The 22,394-nt window shown below is 42.6% G+C and overlaps 3 protein-coding genes across 4 annotated transcripts; 1 reads left to right on the plus strand and 2 right to left on the minus strand.

Moving 5' to 3' along the window:
• The first annotated feature begins 3,829 nt into the window (after positions 1-3,829).
• Positions 3,830-9,180, plus strand: tox4a (TOX high mobility group box family member 4 a). The gene is made up of 9 exons (XM_030403404.1): positions 3,830-4,332; positions 4,421-4,486; positions 4,612-4,911; positions 5,006-5,251; positions 5,367-5,699; positions 5,832-5,912; positions 6,007-6,723; positions 8,165-8,307; positions 8,389-9,180. Exons 1-9 carry the CDS (start codon positions 4,228-4,230, stop codon positions 8,444-8,446), a joined length of 2,049 nt encoding a protein of 682 aa, XP_030259264.1. The 5' UTR covers positions 3,830-4,227; the 3' UTR covers positions 8,447-9,180.
• On the minus strand, positions 8,660-15,202 carry LOC115572912 (E3 ubiquitin-protein ligase TRIM47-like). The gene is made up of 9 exons (XM_030403405.1): positions 14,853-15,202; positions 13,802-13,866; positions 13,379-13,647; positions 12,941-13,258; positions 12,298-12,390; positions 12,121-12,199; positions 11,940-12,029; positions 10,989-11,039; positions 8,660-10,830 (listed from the first exon to the last, which is right to left on the minus strand). The coding sequence occupies exons 3-9, from the start codon at positions 13,631-13,633 to the stop codon at positions 10,301-10,303; spliced, it is 1,416 nt and encodes a 471-aa protein (XP_030259265.1). The 5' UTR covers positions 13,634-13,647; positions 13,802-13,866; positions 14,853-15,202; the 3' UTR covers positions 8,660-10,300.
• Positions 15,203-16,403: 1,201 nt separating this feature from the next.
• LOC115573372 (zinc finger protein Gfi-1b) lies at positions 16,404-21,347 on the minus strand. 2 transcript variants are annotated; one of them, XM_030404123.1, is made up of 4 exons: positions 20,953-21,347; positions 20,476-20,648; positions 20,157-20,250; positions 16,404-18,353 (listed from the first exon to the last, which is right to left on the minus strand). In XM_030404123.1, the coding sequence occupies exons 1-4, from the start codon at positions 21,209-21,211 to the stop codon at positions 17,392-17,394; spliced, it is 1,488 nt and encodes a 495-aa protein (XP_030259983.1). In that variant the 5' UTR covers positions 21,212-21,347; the 3' UTR covers positions 16,404-17,391. The 2 variants fall into 2 exon arrangements, with proteins under 2 accessions (XP_030259983.1, XP_030259984.1); XM_030404124.1 differs by having other exon boundaries at positions 20,157-20,246; positions 20,472-20,648.
• Between the last annotated feature and the right edge of the window lie 1,047 nt (positions 21,348-22,394).

Here is a 22,394-nt window from a genome sequence, read left to right on the forward strand (position 1 = left end):
AATGGGAAAACACCTCCCAAACTCCTGCAAGTTTTGATAAAGGTGTTATGGTTATGGCGAAAATATTTATACAGTAACAGGAGACATTGCTGAACTCTGTCATGTCTGATTTCTGTAGAATGAAAAATGAGGGCATGAATGCATAGCAAGAGACAAAACAGGTACTGTCTGCTCTCCTCCAGAAATGTAAGCTCGAAATTAACATTGCAGCTTATGGGGGAGCTGCCTACATGCCTACAAGTCCTACATGTGAAGAAAGTACCAACATCTGAAAGCAAGCACGATTTCCTACAATTCTATGTATATATTGCCAATGTGAAGTAAAAGATGTGGGATCCAAATCAAGCTGAAGATCATTTTTTCTCAAGTTTTTCCAGTTGCTCTCCATTCTAGCGATGATGTCACGCACTGTAGCTCACGCAATACACACCCATTATAAAATCAGAAGACGGACTAAAAATCCTTAAAACTAAAACTGTGATGATTTCAAAACATATGTGTAAGTGGGTGATATAGTTCAAGGCTGAGAGAATACTGGAATAAATATTGAATGATTAATGTAATAGAATACTTTACATCCACTCTATGCTGGTTGCCTTCGAAGTTGCGAGGACGGTGATGGGGCCAGTCGTCCTTGAGTTTACAGCTGTGGGTGATGAGGTTGGAGCTCTGGCTTAATGCTTTCCCACAATCTTATGTCATTATAGCCATTTGATGAAATAAGTAACTCATATGATATACAATAATGTTCTATTAAGAAATGCCTTTGGCTTGTTTCATTTTATTTCTGATTTCACAAACGTGGCTCTGAATGCAGAGCTTTATGATCGAGACAAATGTAGCTACATGGATTAAAATAATTAGTATTATAAGGTGTACAAGTGGTGAACCATCTTATTGCTTCGTTGCTGTGGGCTGGTGTGGTTCCTGTAGTTGCCATGGTGACATGACCGGCACACAGAAGAAAGCCTTCAAAGCTCAACATGTCAGTGGCAAAGGACAATAAGTGTTGAAATCTTGGATGGAGTCCCTTGCAGACCCAGATCAGGAACGGGTAACGTTACTGGTTCTACAGATAGTCTGGTGTTGTCAGGTGACTCTTAAAAGAGCCTTTTGGCGTTGATGGTGCAAAGACTAGTGGACATTTTAATATTTAATTTAGAAATATATCAATAAGACCCAGATCAGGAACCGGTACCCGGTTTTACATGCCTGAACTAATTTCACTTTTTTTTTAAATGTATGAAAGAATTTCTGCTTTACTAAAGGTTGGCTAACCGGAGCACCTAGAGAAAACCACCTACAGCTCAGGCATGTGTTTGATTCAGTCTCAGGTCCTGAGCGTAGATCAGGTCAAACAAAAAACCTTCTGTACAATTTCTTCTTTTTCTTCTTCTTGGTCAGGAGATCTTCCAGTTGGGACCTCATGGAGCTTTCTTTCTCCTCCCTCTCCTGCTCCTTTTCCTGCAGCGTCTTCTTGAGACCCTCTGTGGCTTGAATGAGGGATGTCTTTTCCTGCTGCCACTCCACCTGATGACTCTCCAGATTCTGCTCAACATTCCTCAGAGCAGCTGCAAGGGTTTTGTTCTTGCATTTATGCTCATCCAGCTGAGCCTCATAGAGAGCTGTAGATTTCTCCATCTCCTCCAGCAGGGAGATGGCGCTCAGTCTCCAGAAGATCCTCTGGCTTCTCAGGGCAGCTGCGATCTTCCTGGTTTCCTGTCTGTTCTCCTGAAGCTGGACTTGATGGGAAGCCTGGGGTCTTTTCACAGGCTCCTCTTCTTACTGTTGCAAAGAAACAATAAGACACAAAGAACAAATGTTGGATACAATGTGCACAATTAAAAATGGAGAGAAGCTTGAATACTTCAACACTTCTCAATTGTGCTGTTGTGTTGCAGTGATGGCTGCAGGGGCGGTTCTGGGGGGGGGGGGGGGGGGGCAACAGGGGCCAGTGCCCCCGTAACTCTGAGTCTGGACCCCCCTGTGGCCCCCCTGACAGTGAGTCTGCATTAATAATACAATGACAGATTTCTTGCTATGATTTTGTTCTGAAGGGAAAGGCAGAAATAAAGTGTCTCAGCAGTTTACTACCCAATCAAAATTGCTGAAATTGTAAACACTGCTTTGTCTGAATGAGGGATTTATCCTTTTTTACGGGTTGTATGTGCCCCCTAACAAAAAAGCCGGCCCCAACCTGGCCCCCCTATTAAAACTGGTCTAGAACCGCCACTGGATGGCAGAAAACAGCATGACAGAAACACGTAGACAGCAGAGCGTAGCCTATCCGCTAACACAAAGTTACAGAAAACATTTAAAGAACCTTTTCTAGTTTTGCACAAAATATTAAATCCAAGCACTTCCAATGACCAATGGATGTCTATTTTCAAAGACCTTCAAGGCCTTGATTTGTTCCCTCAAATTTACAAACTCATTGATTTGAAGGGCCCGTGGGAGCCCCTGTGTTACTCTTGGCAGAACGCAACTGAAATTTATTTCCCAAAAACTAAAATAATAATAATAATAATTTGACACATGTAAGTATGTTTACAGGTCTTGGGGCGAACCACATATGTAAAATGTAGTATAAAGCCTTTTTTGGCTCCACTGCCTCCAGTGATGTCACTCGGGCTGAGTTGCATTGTGGTTCAGTTTTGAAAAGCAGTCCACTGGCATTGCACTCCTATAAAAACTGTTGGACTCATTATTGACAGTTTTTAAAACAGTTGATCAAAATCAATACAGGAGAACCAGATAAATCATTTCTTTATTCCACACACCCAGTGCCTACATGACCCATATTGCAACTAATTGATCTAATACATCAGATTACATGCAGCTTCCCCTGGTGAGTCAAAAGACTTCATAATATTTTGTCACATATGCAGTAGTACTCCAGACTTGGTAAAATTGGTGGAGTTACCCTTTAAGTACCAGCTGTCAACTATCCAGAAGGAATTTCAGTTTCAGATGAAAACTTGGAATAATATCTTTAACAATAATCATTAGTTTTCTGGATCCATGTGGTCAAATTGAGATGTAGTTACAGGGTAGAGTACTGAAGGATTGAGAGGTTCATTGCACATATGTATCATGTTCTGTGTTGTCACGTCTGGGTCTGTCTCAGTAACCGAAGCTCAGACCTGCACTAGTGAACATAATGTAATTATAATTTTTAGATTTCTTAGTTGGAAATACTTGAATAAATGGTTTACTGGGATGATTGTCTTGTGTCAAGATGTTGTTTTATGATTTGTTGTTTATGGCCTCCTTTAACCAGTGAGGTATGTCCAAGCAGTATCTGTGTTGTACTGATCCCCTACACGTGTTGCTTTGGATGTAAACTGATGAAAAAAGGTTCACAGTAACATTTAAAGTAACATTTTTAACATCTTGGGAAATAAGTGTATACGCTTTCTTACAATGGGAAGAATGATGCCTCTTTTATGGGTTCGATTTTTAAACAAACACGTCATAACATGTTGAGTTTCTAGCTACCTTTGAACAGAACAAGCATTTCTAGTCTTTATTCCAACTCTTTAGATTTTAGTTTCTTGGCGTGGGGAGTGCTGATGCGTTCACACAAAAGTCGGGAAAGGAGAATGTGTCACTTAACTATCTGTTGCAACTGGGCAAACAGAAATGGTTGTGAAAATAATTACCATTTGTACCCTCGTTGGCTAAGAAAACTACCATGCTATCTGTCCCTTAAACGTAATGTCTTAAGAAATCACATAGATGATACAGTGCAGATATGATGATGATGATGGAAAATACTTGTGCCTTTAGGTTTTCAAAGTAACAACTGGGACATTTCCCGACAGCCCATGAATGCAACACTAGCTTGTGCGTCCAGTGCGGTTCTGACATGGTAGTAGCATCACAACAGCGTTTGAATGGGTTTTTGTTGGGCCTCCATTAAGCTTTGTGCCCCGGGGAGCTTACGCGTACTATTTTGGCAACACTGTGGCTTTGTCTGGCTGCTATCACCTTCAAATCGTCTCATTGCCCCAGTTTTCCATAGGGCTTCAAAGCTAAGTAGTTTAGCCACATCTGCTCAACCTTAACGTTGTACTAACCGACAGCGATTAGCTAGCTAGCCAACTAGCCGCTAACAGCTTTCGTCAATGTTGGAAAAGTTGACCTAAATGGGTTGGAAACTAAGGAACTCGCATTTTCATCAAAGTATAGAACGTGTGGGATAGTTTGTTTAGAGTAATTTTCACAATGGACCTCAATTTTTACTCGGAGCTGTCGGATGGTTGTGCTCAAAATGTTGATACGGAGTTTTTGGATACCCAGGCTTATGGTGGATACTCTGAAGAAAACAAGGTAACATAAGCAGTGTGTACTTTGGAAGCTCACTTTTTAAACGACCAAATAGCACTATGGTTAGTTAAATGCCTACGATCTGTTTCAGTTTGTAGAAGGCAGCGACAGCTACCTCACCATCAGTGGAGCGGGCCACCCTTTCTTGTCCGCTGAGGTAAATGACTTAATTCAAACAGCATGGTGTTGCACTGTACTATTCACTTATAGTATCCTCCTTTAAGCTTGTGTTTCAGTCGATTATGATCTGACCCGTTGTTCGGTCTCTTCCTCCACATGTAGCAGACATTTCATACTCCCAGTCTCGGCGATGAGGTGTTTGAGATCCCCCCCATCTCCCTTGACCCAGACCCGACTCTGAGCATCAGCGATGCAGTGTCCCACTTTGAGTTGGCCGATGGGTCAGACGGCACCGGGGGACCATCAGGCTCCCGTAGCCTTGTCAGCAACCTGGTGGTCGAAGCCAATGACCCTTCCTTCGCTTCCACCTTTGTAAACTCTGGGTCTCAGGGCCTGGAGCAGCTGAACCTTGGGGCACTGGGCCAAGCCGGAGGGGGAGCACTGCTCAGCTCCTCAGCTTTGGTGAGTTCTCAACCTGTGGGGCCCTCACAAAGAATGCTGTTCAATGTGATGTTGTTCGTGAATGCAGTTAAGAGTTGTTCTAATCTCTTTGCAGGAACTGGGGAGTTCCAGTGGTTCACATTTCAGCAGTTCGTCCCCGATGACCATTGATGTCCAGCTTGGTGACATTAGCCATGGGCTTTTGGGAAGCAGTCACCTGTCCACGATCAACCAGTCTGAGCTAGCAATGGGTCTTGGGGGTGAAAATATGAGGCATCATTCAGAGACGCATGAGCAGCCGCTGTCTGCAACGCCGTCACCAGCCGGCTCCCTGCAGGATGAGGACATGGATGACTTCAAGGTGAGGGGCTGCACCAGCAGAGGCACACATCACCGTTTGCTTGCACAAATGTGTTTTAGATCCTGCGGCTAATATCTCCTCTCCTCTCTCTTCCACTTTCCCTCGCCTCTTTCAGAGGAGTGTGCTGGTAGACTCCCCCATGTCTCTCTCCTCTTCCCTTTCCCACATGTCCACTCACTCAGCTCCTATATCTTCAGTGTCCCCAGCTGTGGCCAGGAGGGCCGGGGGAAAGCCAGCCACACTGGCCTCAGTGACTGCTGCGGTGGGCGCTAAGAGAGAAAGGAGGAAGAAAGACCCAAATGAACCACAGAAGCCCGTTTCAGCGTATGCTTTGTTCTTCAGAGATACACAGGCAGCCATTAAGGGCCAGAACCCCAACGCCACTTTTGGGGAGGTGTCAAAGATTGTGGCCTCCATGTGGGACAGCTTGGCGGAGGAACAGAAACAGGTGAAAGAACACATATTGTATATTAATATCCTCCTGTGTCAGTTTTGGGGGAGAAAAATGATTGTTGGTATGAGATAAATGGCATCTATTGATAAACTATATAACTTAAACTACTTGTTTTGTCTCCACTAGGTGTATAAGAGGAAGACAGAAGCAGCCAAAAGAGAGTATTTGAAAGTACTGGCAGCTTATAAGGCCAACCAGCTCTCACAGGTGAGATGATGTTGACATCTAAAGGATAACCAGTTAATTGCTGTGTGGTATTTTCATTTAGATAACTTTTCTATTGATTAATCTGTCTTCACAGCCTGCCGTTGAGGACATGGAGACTGCCCCTTCACCACCTCCACCAGTCGTAAACCCAGCACCCGCAGCTCTTCCCTCTGCCGCTCACCAGGCTGTCCGCCCAGCTAACAGCACACTGGAAGAGAACACCATCACCAACATCTGTGCCTCCAACATCATCCTGGACGTCCCAGAGATGACCACACGTTCACGCACGGGGGCAAACAAAGTCACGGCTCCAGCAGCTGCAGTACCCCCGGCTCAGACCATCACCAAGATCATCATCCCAAAGCACATGTTGCAGGCGGGGGGCCAGGTGGTGACCGTGTTGCCGGGCGGGGCTCGCACTTTGCAGCCTACACTGGTGGTGTCGGGTGGTGCTCGCCTGCCACCTCCATTGCAGCAGATGCAAAATGCACCACCTCCACCACGGCTCCAGCAAATGGCGCCAGCACCTCCGCCCTTACAGGCCAAGCCCCGCGAGGGAAGCTCCGCGCCGGGTCTCGCTGTGTCTGTCACGGCTACACCTCCACCTCCACTCCAGATCAAAATAGTCCCTGCCTCCCTGCAGGGCAAAGACACCCTGCCAATTATTGTCCCCGACACGGCGGCGGGGTCGTCGGCTGCGGCTACATCCACCCAGTCTGCATCTGTGGTGTCAGTGCAGGTGGTGAACTCTGCTGACATGTCAGGCAATACAGACGATGAAGAAGTTACAGAGGTGCTGCCTTCAGAAGAGGTGAATGGTCTTAATTCGTCGTGATTGTCAGTTTAGGTTTGCTTTGTGTGAGATCTTATTTGTCTCCAAATAACTCCTTTAAATTTGATTGGTTTGACCCAATTTGATTTCAAATCTTTGAAGGCGGCTTATAATTTACCCACAAAAAGCGCCATACTGCATAGCAACAGATTCCTAACTTTCAGAAGTCCAGACTGTTTTTCAGTGGGTCAAAGTTTTTCAGCTTCACAAGTTTGTATATTTAAATGAGTACTTAAAACCCTGATTCCCAAAAAGCTATGACACTGTGTAAAACATGCTGCTGGCATGTAATTCAGAATATGTATATATTTAGAAAAATCTTTGAAGTTGATGACGTAAAACATTGAATATATTTTTTTGTGTACTGCTTTCAATTGAGTACGTGACAAAAGAGGATTAGCAAAGTATCGTCTTCTGTTTTATTTATGTTTAACACAATGTCCAGACTTTTTTAGAATCAGGGTTGTACTTCAACACTTGAATCAGAATCAGTACAGCCAAAGGTCTTTTAGAAATGACAGTGTTTCCTGTATTTAAATTACAGTGGTTGAACGGAAAAATTCCTAACACATTATGTAAACGATTGTAAACAGGAATAAAGGCGCAGCTACGGTTCAATTTTGCATGACACACTTAACTTCAGACCCACTGGTGCGACGAATGCAAATATTAAGTCACACTTGACATATTGTGGGGCGTATGTACGACTAAAACAGTATCATCCTGAAGCCCTGCCTTACAAATCTGGCACGAAAACCTCCAACTAGGTTATTCGCTAGAAAATGGCACTGCTGTAAATCACATCCGTCTGTGTGAGAGGCTTACAGCAGCACTGAGGCAGCTACGTGTTTCCACGGCTGAGGCTAGACATGCTGAGCACACAGTCGCTGTTGCCTGGGTGTTTCATCAGTTTTATGGCAGAGTGGCAAAGAAGAAGCCAACGCTGAAAATGCTCACTTTACATCTGGGATGGTGAAAATTGGCGTATGCTCAGCAGCCCATGCAGAGTGACACAGCTCGAGGAGTTTCACATGGACAACTGAGAATAACTGACTTCGAAAGACAATTATAGACCCAAAGGTTACTCTATTAAACACTGACTGGAAGAGGGTGGATACTTACGCAATCCTTTATTGTTTTATACCTGCTGACTTTGACATGACATTGAATTCTTTTTCATTTGGTGAGTGCGGGGAAATCCCATTTACACCAACTGATTTCAAGTTGTTAAACCAGAAACGATTCCAAGAGGCTGAATCATTTTCATTCTTACTTTTGCTTTCACGGTGTCATAGAGTCTCATACGGAAAGATAGGCTGGTGTAACATGATCACCTAATGTGACAAGCCTTCATCAGGATACAGAAAATACCCATTACTGATATTAATGACACTCAAATCTGCGCTAATTTTTTTTTCAGGATGAGATGGAGGTGAATGGATCCAGTGATGCTTCGGCTATGAGGAGCGTGTGTGCGAGGGCGGGCTGCAACAATCCGGCCATAGAGTGCGACGACTGGGACAAAGAGTACTGCAGCAACGAGTGTGTGGCCACTCACTGCAGGTGTGTACAGGTTTGAAACGTGCACGTGCCTACTTTACGTTTCCAGAGAACCTTTCTGAACTTACATTTTCTGTTTTTCAGAGATATATTCATGGCATGGTGCTCCATCAGGAATCAGAGCTTGGGAACAGTGAAATAAGAGCAGCCGCTTCCAAACACTCGTTTCTCCACAAAGAGCGAGCGTAAAGATGAAGGACAGATGCATCACACTGCAGTTTCAGTTCTCTCATTGTTTTTTTTTTTTTTTTTTTTTTTTTTACATGTACTGTAGGTTTGGACAGTTGCTGTTTAGGACAATAAACACGTTGTATTGTTAAATTAGGACAGCCACAAAGACAATTCTGCTACAGTGTTAGATAATGTACACAACTTTTATTCAGGCACCGAGGGACGTCAAGGCAGCTAGAGAAAAGATCAGCAAAATGAAGTAATTCAGTTGGTCAAGATAATGGTGTTCTTAGATTCTTTTTACTAAAGCCGTCACAGGTCAGTCAATACTTGCTATAAATTGCTGGAAAAGTGCTTCTCAAAATACTCTGACAAAGAGGATCGACATTTCAACCTTTTTTACAGCAGCCTGAGACACACGATCGCTAAGTGCTCAGTGTCCAATTTGAAATGAATGCTCTGTCTCTTGCAATAACCTGGAGACGCAAATCTTTGTTTCTTTACTTAGCTGAAATATGCATTAGTTTGGGTTGAAAAGCAGTTTGATCACTGTATACTTTGTTTTTGTACTGTGGCACTACAGGGGCCTTCTAGGTTGAATATTGCCTTCATCTTTTTGTATAAAAAATGTTCAGATCATTGGCAGTTGTTAATGTTCAACTTCAATGTTTTCTTAATAAATGAGCAGAATTTGCTCGGTCCAGTGCTTTTTTCCCCTCTTTTTTTCTATGTTAAAGAGACTAAGGAACTTGTTTAACTCAACCGTGCCTGCCTTGGTTCGGTTTGGTATGCCCAGTAGCTTGTTGTGGCTAATTTGGGCAGCCTTTACACAGATACTGCAGAGTAACTGATTATAGTCTGCTGACTTTCTAACTTCTCTCTACTTCTGTTACTGTAAGCAACATTTTGGCATTCACCACTAATCTTGCACTTGTGACTTGTGGCCAAAATGGCCGGTAATCAGCAAAACACACATACATTCAGATTCTTTTCAGTTTCTTTATCCCATAGACTAGAACAGTGAAGCTGGCATTTTATAAACTCCATATTATGTATATAAATTTGGCAAAGTCAGAGTTCCGAGCTCTATTGTATGATTTAGCCTCTTACAAGTAATTCTGATGACACAAGTTTTTGTTTGCAGTAAAATGACACACTGATGAAAAGTTTAGCAGGCTAAAGTAAGTAACGTTTAGCTAGGGTTGCAGCGATATATCGGTTTCAAGGTATACCACGATCTGAAGATTGCCGACTATTGTACCATGTAAGTTTTCTTATCTGCTGTGATGAACGCTACCATATTAGTGTTAAAACAATATACTTTCTCAGATCTATGTCAAATTCATGTCTGTCAGGACATATTTTGTGAAACTAGAACAAAGTGTTTGTTCAATGAATGTGATTAAATGTCATTTATAGTAAAAATAATAATAATAGAGTAGTACTGTTTATGGTGATACCCTTGAGATGATTATCATACCGAGACGTTTCACACCATTGCAACCCTACTTTCAGCTCATTCATCCCATTCATCCCATTCCCCCGCTGCAACACTTGTATCTTTGTTCTCTTTCATTACAGGATTATTTATTTTAAGTTTAACAGTGTAGTTTTGTTTTGTTTTTTTTAAATCAAGCACACCAGCCCATCCTTATAAATATTCTTTAAAAAATACTATTTTTCACAGTTGCACAAATTAAGATCCACAATTCTATATAAAAATATATTCCTGAGGCGATTCTTCATTTTCTTTGGCTTTATCCCCCAATTAAAGTGCAGTCTTATTCCAGTGTCGGCTGAATATTGAGACAGCTTCCAGGATTCTTCATGAAGAGTTCACAATAGTGGCTCTACTGGGTGGATCCAATTTGTAAAGCCCGAAACCCAGGCACACTGGCTCGGTCAGTTCAGCTTTAAACTCGTGCAGCCGTGTGATCGTGGACTCCACGGAACTGAATGTGATGTTGCCTTTCCCAAAATCAACCATCACAGCTATGCGGGTGCTCTTCAGGGTCGCAGAGATAACTTTTTTTTCTCTATTGTGGTAGGCCAACAGCTTGCCTTTGCCATCGTGCGTGAGGCTCCAAGACAGCGCGTTTTTCCCAAAGGGGCTGTTGTTGTTCTTGCGTTGGATGCTCTTGTAGGACACGGCGATGTCCCAGTATCCCTCGGCCTCCACCTCCCAGATGTGGGTGCCAGTGGAGAAGCACCGCTCGGAGAGGACCTGCGGGGCTTCTTCAAAGCGGCTTTTACTGCTGGGATAGTTCAGCCTGGTTTTCACTCTCTCTGCTGTTCGGAGGTCAGCGGAGACTCCGAGGAATGGACTGGCTGTGTCCACGTCCAAGATGTGAATTGCTGAGAGACAGACAATTTGGGTTTACATAGACTATTTTGATCCTAGCCCAGTTTATAGTACATGCCTATGTTGAGCAAAGAGGTAATCAGCGAGACTTCACACAGGGATTCTGTAGCTGATGGTGGGGAATGTGTCAACAGGTCATTTTTTTCTTTACCTTCTGTCGGCAGATATTTCTGACTCTTCACAGGACTATCAGCCAAGAGTTCTGTGTAAAGGATTTTCATTGGACAAAAAGAGAACAGGTTAGCTGAGTTACCTACAGAACTTGCTGTCAGAGGAGCATCAGACAATAGTGGCGGCTGACGTCAGCTTGTGTCCTTAACAAAGTGTCTGAACGACGACATGCTTCAGAGGCACCTTTTTTCTGTTTTGTACTTTTTTAAATATTGAACTTTAACTAACTGGCAAATAAGCGTATTTCCCAAATTGCTGACCTATTCCTTTAACACCCTATTGACATATGAGGGCTGCACCGAATGTCATTTTTTTTTTTTACATTCAAAGCTTGGTTCAAGGTTTTTGAACAAAGCTTCTCATCTGTCGTAATCACCCTAAAAAAAGTAATAATAATGATTAACTCCTCAATATAAATAGTGATTTGTTGGATTCAATTAATGCATTTTAAACTATCTTTAATAAACATAACCTGACAGTTTTGCCAACATAACGTGTAGGCAGCAGGAAAATAGAAAAGTAAAGTATAATATAAATCAATAATAATGGAGCCCTAAGGCTTATAGCAACATTATTCTATGACAGAAACAGCTATAAAATAAATCAATAGATATATGTTATTGGTACTGCGGTTGTGTAAATGTAAATGTTAATACAGGTGTGGGCGCCCCTCCCTTGAAAGGCTGAACACCAACAAATATGGACCAAACCAAAATCATACAAGTGGAAACAATTCCAGACAGAATAAAAAAAAATTAATGTCAATGTTATCAGTGACACTTCAAGGCTTCGAATTAGCCCCGTTACATAACCACTAGCCAACGTCACGCTGCGTCATTGTGGGTAATCATTAATCACTAATCATTAAGTCTTGTGTTTGTTGTAGTCATGTAAGCGGGCAGGAGTTTGCATCTCGGGCCTTCCTTCTTACCTGCAATGGTGGAATAAATGTGATGCACACGGTTCTGCTGCTTGTCCAGTGCTGCTGTCAGCATCTTGTTTTCCACAGAGTAGTTGTATGCTGGTTGGGAACAAAGATAGACATCAATGCGTGCAAGTATACACATACCACACATACACATACCATACAAGGAAGCTTTGCCCTCATTTACCGTAATACAGAACAATGAACCACAGAAAGAGCAGCACGAATGTGACACTGTTGATGGCTGAGTCCGAAGAGTTCAGTTTCTGTCAGGACAAAAGAACATATTAGATCTGGAAAGTGTAGCAGTCAGTTTGCAAACCTTGCAGTGTCAAAGACAGAGGATTTAGTAAACAGAGCATACCGCATGTCTGATCTGCTCTTGCAGTTTTTTGACCGACTTATTGGTTTCTGTCATTTGAAGCTTCAGCGTTTCGAAGCGCAGGTCCATGTACTCCTATTGAATGAAGGACACACACACACACACACACACACACACACACACACACACACACACACACACACACACACACACACACAACCACTTTCTTAAATGTGAAGATTTGTTGCTTTTTTTTGGTCAAAGAAGCAATTTAATGAAGTTACTTTGAGCTCTGGGGAATTTAATTTTTCAGAAATGTTTGACCTTTTATAGACTAAACGATCAATCATTTAATCAGGAAATCAATCCCCAGATTAATCAATGATTCAATCAATAATTAGTTGCAGCCCTACACGGCATGACTCTGTAATGACTGATGGCTGACTTTTACTGCAGAGTGAATAAACGCGGAGGGCAGCTGAATGTCCGACTTCAGATTCCCACTGACTAGAAAATCCAGTTTCTCCGCAGCACAGTCTCTGATAAGAATTCCCCAGTCTCTTTACGAGAAACTGTTACCATCACATCTTCACTTTGCAGATCCCCCCTAATGATTCCTTACTGATATCATAATGCTGAGATATTTCTTGTGTGATATATTGTAAAAGAGTTATTCAACACTCACAGTCAGCTGTCTCCGTACGACATTGGAGGCCTCAGTGGACATGTTTCGATTCTTGCTCTCCAGGGCGCACATGTTGCAGATGTAGCGTCCGGATGCATTGCAGTAGTACCTCAGCACCGCGTCCTCGTGCTGTGGGCATTTCCGCTCCGTGAGGTCACCCAGAGGCTTGACCAAGGGGTGTCCCGTGAACACTGGCAGCTCCAGATGGTCTTTGATGTGCTCTTTGCACAGCGCCACCTCACACTTCAGGCACATTTTAAAGGCTGGAGTTTTTTCAGTCAGGCAGCAGTCGCAGAACACATTTTTGGTCTGTATGTCCTACGTATAAAAATCAGATATTGATATTTGGGAAAAGGTGTGTTTTGCACTTGACTGTTAATAAAAATGAGTTTTACGTTCCACAACTTTAAGTTAATTCTGTTTTAAGCGGCACTTTACCTTCCTCTTCTTGCTTTCTCTGAAGTTCTCTGTGATGTTGGTTAGTGTGTAGCTCTTCTGTAGCCCAATTGCTAATCCAAAATAACTCCTGCAGTCTGGGCAACGGAAGGGCATGTCTGAAGAGTGGTCCCTCATGTTTTCCAGACAGCCCATACACATGCTGTGTCCACAGGGAAGCTGATGAGGATCCTTGAAGATGTCCTGGCACACTGGGCACCTCAGCATCTCCTCAAGCTTCTTCTCTGTGTACTCCATTCTTGACGCCCCTTCTACAAGGAGTGTCAGTGAGTGTCAAAAGAGCAGACAGGACGGAGTTAACTGCAGAGAGTGTACACCACGCAGCAGCTACCTATTTTGTTTGTTATGAATGATCCATGAGCCTGAGCACAAGCTCACAGAAGCACGAGAGACAATGAATCCTACCTTTTCAGTTAAAGCTTAGTAAAGCCGTCAGGAAGGCTTCTCTTCTTTCTCCTTTACACACCTTGCTGAAAGTGAAAGCAGAGCTGACGTTATATTTGTACTTCCTGGAGGGGCGGGGCCTAACAGGAGGAGGATCCAGAGTAACTTGGATGAGATATATGAATTTCTAAGAGGAATACAGGAATGCATAATCAAATTGTTGCTGTGTGATATTACAAAATAATTTCAGATTTTATCTATCATTCGTAAAGAGAGTAAAAATAAACACAAACGTTTTGTGGGTTTATTAGACATCATCTGAAGATGTAAACTGTGTTGGACTAATCCTTTCGTCACAGAGGACATTAGGAATGGTTAAACATTTAATTTGCACTATGTAGCTTTGGGCAAGAACATTTAAGATCTTCACTGACTGTTTTATCATGCTTAAGTAAACTAAATAAACAAACCCTTTATGCTTTCATGGCTGAATAGATAAACTGATCTTAAAGGTCAACACAGTTTCATACCATTTTACTTTGTGTGTTTATATGCGGCGGACCCTGCCACCTTTCTAGCTTAAAACAGTGTATTGGGGACCTTATTTTCCTCTGAGAACAGCTTCTTGATTCAGTTATGGAAAAAAAAAAAAAAATTCTGAGTCTGTATTGTTACCTCATAAATATTGTAAATATCAAACTTATTAGTCAGTTGTTAGTTTAATTTTAATCTCTAAAATAACATAGTATCCCTTAAATATGTACTAAATATGCATAGAAAAGAAAACGCCAGTAAAGTTACTCTTTACAGTTTCCAGCCGGTCAGTCAAATCTGTAACACCTGCGTGAGTGTGCGTGCCGTGGCTGTGTAGGAGCTGCATCTGTTTACACTGTAAAAAATGTCGTGTAATGCAACCAACATGTTTCTAGTGACATGTCGACATAACATACTGTCTCTGTGTTTCTTCTCTGCCCACAAAAGACCCAGTACACTGGTCGTCATTTTAACAACCTTTTCGATGACAAAACTTGCGTCACAACTCGCTAATTAAATTGAAAATGTCCGTACTTACGTATTTAGCGTATTCTTTCCGTTTCTCCCGTGTCCAGCGACGTTCGTTAATCCGCTCACAAACACACGAGAACAAGTCTTTCCTCATGTCAACCAGTTTAGCAGTTTTTGTATGTAATGACATTTAGCGGTGGATTATCCTGCTGTCTGTAACTTAGATAAGTTACATCCGTTGCTAACGTGAACCTGCTAACAACTAGTTTGGCATGACTCTCCGTGGCGCAGATCCAGATAAGAACTAACGCAGCACTAGTGAAGACATGAATGCAGCTACACTACATCTATACATCTTCACCTAGTTCGACCTAAAACTGACTACCTCGCCCCCTCCACGACAACACCACACTTCCTGTTTACAGCACCCAAAGCATCATGGGAACCCTAGTGACAAAATCAGATGAACTCCCAAAAAGTTTGAAAAGCAATTCATTGGAATGGCGAAATTCCTGGAAAAAAATTCATATATATACAATATTTACTGTGTGTACACACTGTGTCTCACATGGAACATTTACTGCTCTGTAAAGCATTGGTAAATTAAGTTAACCACTTAATGAATGCCCCCATTTTAAGGTTATTTTTCCAAAACGACATACCGAAATTAAAAGCATGACAGCTCCCACATAGTTTGAGACTCAGGGATTGGTACCATTGGAAAGGTAACACCCTCAAGTTTTTTCTAGAAGTGTAACTGTGATTCTATGACATACTGACACAGAGTTACAGAGGTTGGAACACAGGTTTTGGTTTTCGTTCAATTCAAATGTCAATAAACTGACAAAATATAAGGGTTCAGGTATGTCTATGGACACAGCAGACACAATTAGGCCATAGCCACAGGTCTCAGCTTGCTACACTCAAAATTTGAAGTCAAAAGACTAAAAAATTTATCTTTCCCAATTTTTTTTCTAAAGGCATGTCTGTGCATTTTGCTTGGGTCCTATTTTTCCAAGAGCGCCTACTGAGATTCAAAGGCTTATAACTTGAGAACCCCTTTACCTAGAAACATAATCTTGGTCTCAAATGAAAGCTAAGACACTGGGGTTTCTTGCTTGTTCGACACTTGTAGCTAGTTTTGGGTAAAATGACATGGATATTCCCATTCTATGGACTCCTGGCGAACTATGAAAAAAAAATTGTGGCATGACATTGTAGCTGTGGAAAAGGGGAACACTCCGAAGGTATGTAGGCATTCTTGCTTCTTGCGGTAGAGGGCTCTTTCTAATGTTGTGTCATGGTGAGTTTAGAAGGCTATTACATGGTCTGGAAATAATTTGGGCTTAAAATAATCACGACAGTCTCAGCTTTCCAACAGTGAGTACTGTTAAGATCTGATGCATTAAACTATTAGCAAAAAAACTATTCGTTTTTACGAAGGGTGTTCGTTTAGTGAAGGATGTTCCTATGTTGGAACGGTGTTCCTTAAGTGGTTAAGCCATTAGTAACAAACTAAAATCCATATGTTGGGTGCGATTATTACATAATCATACTGTGCCCTTATTTCACACTGAATCTTGTGTTGTGAGGGTTCCCAAAACAAAATAAGCCAAACTATGTGTGCCACAATATCTTTTTTTATTATTAAAACAGAAGAAAAAGTTTAAGAGGATGAATACAGACATTTGTCAACGTGTAGTAGTATCTGTGTTAAGGTATATAAAACGTTTTATTTTCAAAACACTTTTAAAAAAGAGGCCCTAGGATCACATTTGTTTCACAATATGTACACTTACATAGAATGGATATCTTTACTAAGTATTTTATCATTAATGCCAGATTTTCAAACAAAGTCAGCATGGACTGCCTTAAACATGTAAATCATGAAAGAAAGAAGTCTACATACATTCAGCAAAACAATCAACAATTGTAATCAAACACTTTTTGACAAGAGACGTTAGTATAAGAAAAACTTGATACATAAAGAATATATACATCAAAAACAAAAACAAATCACTGCATGTACTTTATATAAAAAGGAAAGTCTGGCAGGTAAACATCTGTATTTTGCCCCACCACCCAGTTACCAGATATCTTCTATCTGTAAATAAAAGCATAAATGATTCCACTGCGTTCCAACCTGTCACAAGACAATCATCTCTATGGAGCAGCGGAGTACTTCAGCTTGTACTGTTTGTAGTATGTGTTGTGAACGGTGCTTGGTTGAGGGATTACATGCAGGCCGGTCATGTGTTTCTCAAAAGGTCCAATGCTAAAACGTATCAAGTAGTAGTGTGCAGTTCTTGCACATGGTTTCAGTCCTTTTATTGGACCACAAAATATGGGAAGGACTGAAAAAGGGCAAAACCATTACAAAACCATAAAAAAAATTCCACATCATAATGCAACTCCGTATTTGTCTTAAAATATAATCTGGAATGACTCAGTGTCAAGAATCAGTCTAGGTCCTGGTTTCTGTTTCTCTTATAGCTTGACCTATACTTCTCTCAGAACCTCCATGGCTCTTCTACAAATGCAATACAGTGTTTTCAGTCTGAGGTAGAAAGTGGCGCAACCACTGCAAACAGCCACTTTTTCTACAGCTACATGCCAGCAATCATCCTGAATGAAGGAACAAAGAATTCACACTGATGTTTTTCCAGGTTTCTCATGATCCTGAACATCTTGCCACAAGTGATGCAGCTGAAAGGCTTCTCTCCTGTGTGAAACCTCAGGTGCGCTTTCAGATTGTCTCTCAGACGGAAGCTTTTGTTGCACTGTGTGCACAAGTGCGGCCTCTCCCCCGTGTGAAACCTCAGGTGGCGCCGGAGGCTCTTCCTCAGTGCAAATGTCTTTGAGCACTGCGAGCAGGAGTATGGTTTTTCTCCAGTGTGAAAACGTGCATGCCGACGGAGAATCTTCCTCCGCTTAAACGTCTTGGCACAGATGCTGCAAGCGTATCCATCGCGAGTGTGGGTGACCACCTTCGCGAGCCGCCAAATGCCGTCTCCACAGGGGGTGAAGCAGCAGAGCCGATGGCCTGTGTGAGGACCCTGGTGGCGGCGAAGGTCTTTGGGAATAGGCCGTCCTCTTTTGTGCTTCGGATCATGGCCTTTTATAGCATCCTCCTGAAGCTTAATCTCTGACTCAGGCACTGTGAGCACATTCACCAGCTGTACTGTGCAGGGAAGCATCAGCTTTTGGTCAGGAGAGGTCAGTTTCAGTTTAATGTGGAGATCGTCTTTTTCCTCCTTTGGCGTATGGATTCGCTCCCAAACCCCGACTTGAGCAGGAGTAGTGGCTCCATCAGACGGGGACGGGCTGTAGGCGGTGCCCTTGGCGGTGCTGACACAGGCTGGCTGAGGCTCGGCTTGAACAGGCTTCTCTGAACTGTCGGGTTTGGGAGCTGAAGACTCCTGCTTGAGGAGCAGTGGGCAAACAAACTTCACCTTCTCGCCAGAGATGATATTGTGTGTATCTGGTTGGATCACGAGAGGCTTCTGTTTTGGCGGGGAGCTTTGCGTCGATCCATGTATTATCGTCTCTGTCCATGTCTCTGCAGAGACTGAAAGAGATACAGACGCACTTTTAATTGTATTGTTAGACATTCTTTTCTTATTCAGCTTCAACATCCCTCCAACTCTTTTCTAGTCTAGTTGTAATCCCACAGAACCGAATTAAGCCCTTTCCAGACATGTAATATGTACCACTGCTGGGTTCATCCATCTGTTATAGTGATTAAGAGATTTGATAAGACTTTAAGCTGGCTCCTTCACTGTGTTTTCTTGGTTTATCTAAATCATTTTATTTGCTTGTTTCAGCCTTTATATTAATATGACGGCTATTTGTGCCATGCTGAGAATCTGCAATATAAGCCGCTTGTGTGGCTAACAAATCAGCACAGCACTGCATCACAGTGATATTCTCATCCTGCTGTCTGTTTCCACCTGCCAAACTGCCATCAGTTAATACATAAAATGAATGAGGACAAAACTTTAATGTAACTGCACATGTCACTGTTTAGTTCCTTTTGCAATGTGGGTTCACCTCATTTGAATTGTCCTGTGGTGACAATGAAAATTTACGGAGCCCCTAAAGGGACATGGGGTGAAAAAATAAAATGAAACGTTTCTCGTGCGCACGAGAAAGTATCTTGTGCGCATGAGAAACGTTTTATTTAATTTTTTCACCCCATGTCCCTTTAGGGGCTCCGTAAAAATTCCCAAGGGAGACACAAATTTGTGGATGCTGCAGTTCCCCACATATGCCACTAGGTGCCAGAAAAGAGCCATATTATACAGATAATGTTTGTGCCACATGTGTTGCATGCAATGACTACAAATTAAAGTCTTTGTTTAAACACTTCTCTCTGGGTTATCTAATGTGCTTATCCTTTGCAAAGTCGCTGGGGGTTTGGAGCCTTTCCCAGCATGCACTGGGACACTTACCACTTCATGACAGGGATGATGTTTTGCTCACGTTTCAGCACAATTTACTCGTAAGGGGAAGCATCCCACAAACACAATTCAGGTGATTTGTATCACTATTTTGGCTGCTGATCCTAACTAGTTGCATAACAAAGAATACCCAATACATTACCAACATTCACAAGTTGAATCCATGTCTTCCATTTTTGACAAATGACATAAAAACATTAAAAAAATACACCATGTTCCCAGGAAATGTCTCACATCCTGTTCATATTTGTAACTTCCTCCTGTAAAGAGTAGGGTGAAGACCAAACTAACTGCCTTTGTTTGCAGAACAACTTGTTTGACATGGACTTAACAATACAAACAGTCTGCAGATAAAAACCCTTTTATTGCCATTCCAACAAAATTAGCAGTTCTACACAGGTTTTTTAAAATGCTGCTAAAAATCGCCTATTGACCGCATCACCACTGGCAAGGCAGCGCGTCTGTGATTTTTATCTGAAGGTATTCTCACAGCCATGAAGTTGAGTTTTTTTGGCTGCAAAACACCACTGAGCTGTTTACATAGGAATCAACGTTTCCAGTGATGAAATTTCCTTGGAAAGTCCTTCCTTGTTTACGCGCCACCACCAGATGTTGATAATGCGTCATCACCTTGCACAGCAGAACTTAGCGTGTTCACACGGGTCTTGTGTTTGGATCAAAGCTGAGCTGAGGTAATAAGAACCCGGGTCTACTGCAGAGTCAATTGACCCGAGTGTAAATGCAGAGTTTACACATTCCCATTGCACACTAAAGCCCGATCTTAGCAGGGTTAATTCCAGTGTAAAAGGGTTATTAGCCTGATTTGCATCATGTGCTTCATATTCATGGTTCCAGGCTGTCAGTGTGTTTAAGCCTCTCACCTCGACTCACTGACACTTTGTATTACTTACCCTTCAGAACAACTTCTGTTGGAGGTTCACAGTCAGTTGGTGGTTCATCTTCCAACCTGGCAAACTCCACCATGTCCACAGTCTCTCCAACAACCTGGTTAAAAGAAAAAAAACAACAACAATTGCGCGTGTCTGAAGTAGAGTATGCCAAAAACCGAAGATCAACACTCCTTTAAAAATAAATTCAGCACTGCTATTACACCATTACGCTGTGATGACATGTTCATGTATTCCGTGAGACACAGCTGCTCACAGTTTCACCCAGCCTGTTGCTCTTCAATCCACGCCTGATTTTACACCCTTGTAAATCCTCACTCACCTGCTCCTTCAGGGGTGACCATGCAGGGTCAACTAGGCCATTATCTTCAGCCACTAGGATTTCTGATGGAATGAGGCCCACCATCTCCTCCTCCTCCTCCTCCTCCTCATCCCCCTCCGGCTCCTCCCCTCTGTTCTCCCCCAAACAATCAGCATCTGAGAGGAGGGGGGCACCTATGGAGAAGAGGGGGGAAGGGATTAAGACAGACATACATTCCTTTACTGGGTTTGCAATGGAAAACTACTTGCAGGCTTCCAGTGCAACATGTCCAAATGAATGAGACGGTGCATGTGCGAGAAACTATAGCAAGCCAAAGGTGCTCTGATTGCATACAAGGTCGGCTACACATTGTCTTGTGATTGCAACAAGCGGTCAAAACCTTTAGGAGCAACTAGTCTGCACTCTCCTCATGCAGCCGCAGCCTAGCCGTGGACGTAAACAGGAAGTCACATAATTTAAAGCCCCAAAGAGACGTACCGCACGGCTCCAACTGCGAATACATGTCCTCGTCCACCTGCACTCCGATGCTGCGTTTCGTGTCCCCAGTCGGTAAACTATCCAGTGTCTCCAAGGTTTCATTTTCCCTTTTGGTATCAGTGAGGCCCACATCCACATCCAGCACCGATGCTCCGTACCTGCTCTCGAACAGTTTGGTTAACTCCACCGTGGCCGCTTTGACCAGCGCTCCCAGCACCGACTCCACCTCCGCCTGGAGGTTCACGATGCCCGCCGACATTTTTGGCAGCTCCGACTGTTCAGAGGTCGGCGTTTGTGCAAAAAAACTGGAATCAAAAATTAGCAGCTATCTTTATTTACCAACTACAGCCACATGGCTCGTAGAAAGAAGGGGCGTGGTTCTGCTGGCGCACGCGCGGCGAAGACTTGGAGGGGGCTCTTGGGGCTCTTACATCACCAGATGAGAGGGGAGGGGCCTAAAGATGAGAGGGAGCCGAAACAGAATAAAGAGCTCTACTGCAAAAAACCTTCTGGCATATTTCATGTCCTCGTCTTCCTCTAGTTCGTTCATTTTATCATTTAATGAAAAGATTGCTAAGTCCATTTGGGGAAGGAAAATTATGTAAATTATGGATGACACCAAAGTTCTAATAGCAAAACAGTAAGTTGTTGTGCTATACGTGAAAAACATACACGCTATTGTAGGCCTATGTAAATACTGGCCATAAGGAAACATGTCCTGTGATTAACATAATTTCCAGTGGCGGCCATTTTGGGGCTAAGAAAAGTCTAAACAAACACTCAGCATGAGAACTGGAAATTGGAATTTGATGTTTATGGAACTCAAGAAGTGCTGTAGGCCTAGGTGTAAGTCTTTATTAGCTAGTGCAAGCAGCTGAAAATGCTCATGACTAACAATTGGCAGTGGTCAAAAGAATTCAGGTTTGCATAGGGAAATGAACCTACCAACAATGGAATTAGTTTCGATGTTAAAATGAAGCACATACATAAATACAGTGGGATCTAAATGTCTGACACCACAAATTGAGGAGTCAGAAAGTGAAGTGAAAGTGTCAGAAGTCAAATTGACAGGACTAAAGGTTTCGAAGGAGGCAGAATAACACTTTACTGAAACTGGATCAATTGCATCCAAAGGACAGATCAGCCAGACACAAAGTGACCATAGCATCAGAAGATCAATACATCAAACAACAAGTTGAAACTATCTAGTTTGAGGTACAGGACCACACCTTTTCTGGCATTCCTATGAATACTTTTTTAATCCTCTCCTCCTCTCCTCCATCATCTGGTGTGGTTCTTTGTGAAAGTATTGTCAATAAAATGCTGTCTTGTCGTGGTCTCACTGGACAAGTAGCAGTTTCTTAGCCACTTCTCAGGAGCGGAAACAAGGCCAGATGCATGAGGTGGGCTAAGAAATACCAGAATTTCACAGGGGATGACTG

Source organism: Sparus aurata, chromosome 21 (assembly GCF_900880675.1).
Source record: "Sparus aurata chromosome 21, fSpaAur1.1, whole genome shotgun sequence".
NCBI classification, from domain to species: Eukaryota; Metazoa; Chordata; class Actinopteri; order Spariformes; family Sparidae; genus Sparus; species Sparus aurata.

Bases quoted from the DNA above. Each gene is read 5' to 3' on its own strand.
- LOC115573372 (XM_030404123.1), bottom strand. From the start codon at position 21,211: ATGTCGGCGGGCATCGTGAACCTCCAGGCGGAGGTGGAGTCGGTGCTG. The intron at 20,649-20,952 runs GTACGTCTCTTT...TCTTCTCCATAG, and splicing joins TTCGCAGTTGGAGCCGTGCG to GTGCCCCCCTCCTCTCAGAT. The intron at 20,251-20,475 runs GTGAGTGAGGAT...TCTTTTAACCAG, and splicing joins GGTCACCCCTGAAGGAGCAG to GTTGTTGGAGAGACTGTGGA.
- LOC115572912 (XM_030403405.1), bottom strand. From the start codon at position 13,633: ATGGAGTACACAGAGAAGAAGCTTGAGGAGATGCTGAGGTGCCCAGTG. The intron at 13,259-13,378 runs GTAAAGTGCCGC...TTTTATACGTAG, and splicing joins GAGAAAGCAAGAAGAGGAAG to GACATACAGACCAAAAATGT. The intron at 12,391-12,940 runs GTGAGTGTTGAA...TTCATTCAATAG, and splicing joins TCGTACGGAGACAGCTGACT to GAGTACATGGACCTGCGCTT.
- tox4a (XM_030403404.1), top strand. From the start codon at position 4,228: ATGGACCTCAATTTTTACTCGGAGCTGTCGGATGGTTGTGCTCAAAAT. The intron at 4,333-4,420 runs GTAACATAAGCA...GATCTGTTTCAG, and splicing joins GATACTCTGAAGAAAACAAG to TTTGTAGAAGGCAGCGACAG. The intron at 4,912-5,005 runs GTGAGTTCTCAA...ATCTCTTTGCAG, and splicing joins TGCTCAGCTCCTCAGCTTTG to GAACTGGGGAGTTCCAGTGG.